At 39.4% G+C, this 3,813-nt stretch overlaps 1 protein-coding gene across 1 annotated transcript; it reads right to left on the reverse strand.

The window, feature by feature from the left end:
• Positions 1–315: 315 nt before the first annotated feature.
• On the reverse strand, positions 316–1,338 carry LOC148675521 (trace amine-associated receptor 13c-like). Its single transcript, XM_088627204.1, has one exon. The coding sequence runs from the start codon at positions 1,336–1,338 to the stop codon at positions 316–318; it is 1,023 nt and encodes a 340-aa protein (XP_088483330.1).
• Positions 1,339–3,813: the final 2,475 nt, after the last annotated feature.

Here is a 3,813-nt window from a genome sequence, read left to right on the forward strand (position 1 = left end):
AGCAAAATCATATTAAAATCTCTACATACAGTATCAGTCATAAACATTTTTGGAAACAAAAAAATAAAAATAGTACATCAACATGTAAAACAACATTAACACTGCATCACACTTCTCACAACTAGACTTATACACTGACATTACATAAAAATAAATAATCCTCAATTCAAATAACTGAAGTTATATTCATGTTGCTTTAATCGTGACTGATTTAGCACAAAATTGGATGATCCACAATGAAATATTGAATATGAATTTAATATACAGTAGTATAGCAATTAAAATAAAAAATATTTTTTACAATCAATATCACATTTAACTCTGTTTAGAAAATACATTGATCAGTGAGGATTCTATTTTAAATATTTTAAGAGTAACTATTAGCTTAACAGACTTCTGGAACCAGGGATAAAACAAAGCATAAATGATAGGATTGATAGCAGAATTAAAATATAACAACCAACACAGCAAATTCAGTACTATATTAGTAGATTCCCGGTCCACATTTTTTAGAACTAGACAGCATATGTAATATGGTACCAAACAGAGAAGAAATACAATCACTAATATTCCTAATGTTTTTGCAGCTTTTCTTTCAGATTTTGCAGAAATTTTATTATTGCCTGCATCTCCTGAGCACATTTGTTCTGTAACAGAGTTTATTGCACGTGCGTGCTTTCTAGCAACTATAAAAATCTTGAAGTATAGTGTTATCATTACAGAACAAGGGAGAATCAATGTAAAAATTAAATCAATTACTACCCAGCTCTTAGTGTTGAAAAGCAAACAGTCTCCAAGGCAAATGGTCATTTTTTCAGCACCACCAATATTTCCATTAAAATACATGAAGGCTAAATTGTACAGTAGTGATATCAGCCAACTAAGTAATATGATGGAAGATGTTATATTAACTGTTACTTTTGTAGAATAAAGTAATGGGTAACACACAGCAAAATAGCGGTCAATAGCTATGCATGCAACATTACTAATTGAAACAGAAGTGAGGAAAAAAACAAAAAAGTTATAAAACATGCAAAAAATGTCACCAAAATACCAACATGTTTCTATCAATAAAATTAGGCAGAAAGGCATCACAGCTATTCCTACTAGAAAATCTGCCACAGCCAGGGAGAGCATTAGGAAGTTGGTTGGTGTGTGGAGCTGCTTGAAGTGAGAGATAGAGATGATCACCACCAAGTTTCCACACACTGTCAGCATCACCACTGCCACTGCAGAAATATACATCACCACATAAACAGCTGGAGATCGCACTTCCTTCAGGCAGGAAGAATTAGATTCATAACAGTATTCAACTGCTTGTAATTCTGACAGATCCATTAATCAAAATCACTTTAAAAATCCAACTGTATTTAATAATCAGATTTCCAATCTGTGCTGTACAGGTATAATCAGAAATCCAGAATAATGAGCAGACACAATCAAAACAACATGGTCCACTTTGCTGTGTCTAGAAATTCACTGATAGTGGTTTGACATTTATAACACCAGAGGGTTGTTGACTCCTCCTGCTGTTAGCAGAATTTGATGACAATTTGCAAATAATCTCTATTGCCCTGGGGTTATGTGAGAAAACTAAGAAAACACCCCCCATCCTCAGACTGGACTGCATAAGAAAATAAAAAAAATAATGAGTATTGTAGCGTTTACAGGTTCTTTTTCAGAACAAAGGACCAGTGGAGACACGATTAACAAACCAAGCGCTAGCTTTATTCATTAACAACCACACAAAACCAAACACAGGATATACACACACATGAGGAGACTGACGGAACACGTACACATCTTTAGGGTGGTAATTACTTAACAACACGTTATACTTTTATAAGACTACACAGGGCACTACAACTACTAGGACATTATTTACACAGGTAGGGTCAGCCGCTGGTCATCGTGCTGACCCTCAGACTCTCCCCGGCTACCACTCCCAGCATGCCCAGCTTTCTGACCGAGAGACTTCAGACAGTACGGATTGGTAATAACATCTCCAGCACCATCACAATGAGCACTGGAACCCCCCAGGGCTGTGTGCTCAGCCCACTGCTGATCACATTGATGACTCATGACTGTTCTGCCAAGCACAGTTCAAATTACATCATCAAGTTTGCTGATGACACGAAAGTGGTGGGCCTCATTAGCAACAACGATGAGTCACCATACAGAGAGGAGGTGGAGCAGCTAGTGGACTGGTGCTCAAACAACAATCTATCTCTTAATGTAAATAAAACAAAAGAGATAATCATTGACTTCAGGAGGGCCTGTGCTGATCACTCCCCACTGTACATCAATGGCTCCCCTGTGGAGACAGTTAGAAGCACCAAGTTTCTTGGTGTACACATTACAGATGACCTCACTAGGTCCCTCAATGCCACCTCCCTAGCCAAGAAAGCACAGAAGCGTCTCTATTTCCTGCGGCGACTGAGGAGGGCAAACCTTCCTCTGCCCATTCTTTCCACTTTCTACAGAAACACCATTGAGAGCACCTTGACCAGCTGTGTCACTGTTTGGTTTGGGAATTGCAACGCTTCAGACCACAAGACCCTGCAACGAATTGTGGAAACAGCTAAAAAGATCATTGGAGCCTCCCTCCCTTCCATTTCTGTCACCTATCACAAACACTGCATAAACAGGGCCTACAAGTATAATAGAAGACCTCTTCCACCCCTCCCATAAACTCTTTGTCCTCCTACAATCTAGAAAAAGATATCGCAGTGTACTGGCTAGCTCCACCAGACTCTGTAACAGCTTTTTCCCACAGGCTGTCAGGCTCTTCAACACCCTGGAATGTACTTGCACCCAGTGCAATTCAAGAAACAGGGATTAAATTCCCCCAGTGTGTTGTGTATATTGTATTATGTATGTGCCTTAGTAATTTGCACTATCTGCACTTTGCACTATGTGTATCCTGTCTACAATGTCTATGTCAGTGTCCTGTTTGTACTGTCTGTATTTGCACCGTGAACCAGGAGGAACGATTTTTTGTTCCACTGTACATTTGTATATTGCTGGAATGACAAATAAACGTGAACTTAAACTTAACCCAGTCGGCTCAACTCAAACAATCAAGCTGAAAATCAATGCTGTGGATAACCAACACACACTTCATCTTAGCCAAAAGGCCGAGAAGCGAATGAAGTATTTTTCCCCGGTTGCTCCAGTTCACCCAGTGAACTAAGTGTACAATTAGAGATCAGCAGTGTTGGGATCAATCCCTGATAACCTGTCCTGGAGGATATCACATGATAACTTGTAACATGTGATAACATCCTGGTTACCACAGTGTCAAGCAGGCTGATCTCTGGCCACTATGTGAAAAAGTATGATCTTTACAGGCTATCAGATTCAATATACTCAGAATGTATTGTTTTGTTTTATTCAGTAATGCATGCTGATGTCCATTCATCCACCCATATTGTAACCTTTTTATTGAATACACAGTCGACGGGAAGCCAGAGCATATCCCGGCATGCAAAAGGTGTAAGAGGGGACACATCCTGGATTGGACACCATTCCAACACAGGGCATAAACAGACACAAGCACACTCACATCACAGCCTGTTTTCCCAGAAGCCAATTACACCACCAGAGCATGGAAAGGAAGACCACGTATACATGGGGAGAACATACAAACTCTGCATAGACAGTACCCCAGGAACTGTACGTAGGGCCCCAATGTTGCAAGGCAGCAGCACTGACCATTGAGCCACAATGCAGCCCAAATGTTCTTCTATTAATGATATAATTCGAATTAAATACAGAGCTTCTATTGTAACACTTCCATAAAGTGTCCAACAT

This window comes from Lepisosteus platostomus, chromosome 3 (assembly GCF_059453375.1).
Source record: "Lepisosteus platostomus isolate fLepPlt1 chromosome 3, fLepPlt1.hap1, whole genome shotgun sequence".
Classification (NCBI taxonomy): domain Eukaryota; kingdom Metazoa; phylum Chordata; class Actinopteri; order Semionotiformes; family Lepisosteidae; genus Lepisosteus; species Lepisosteus platostomus.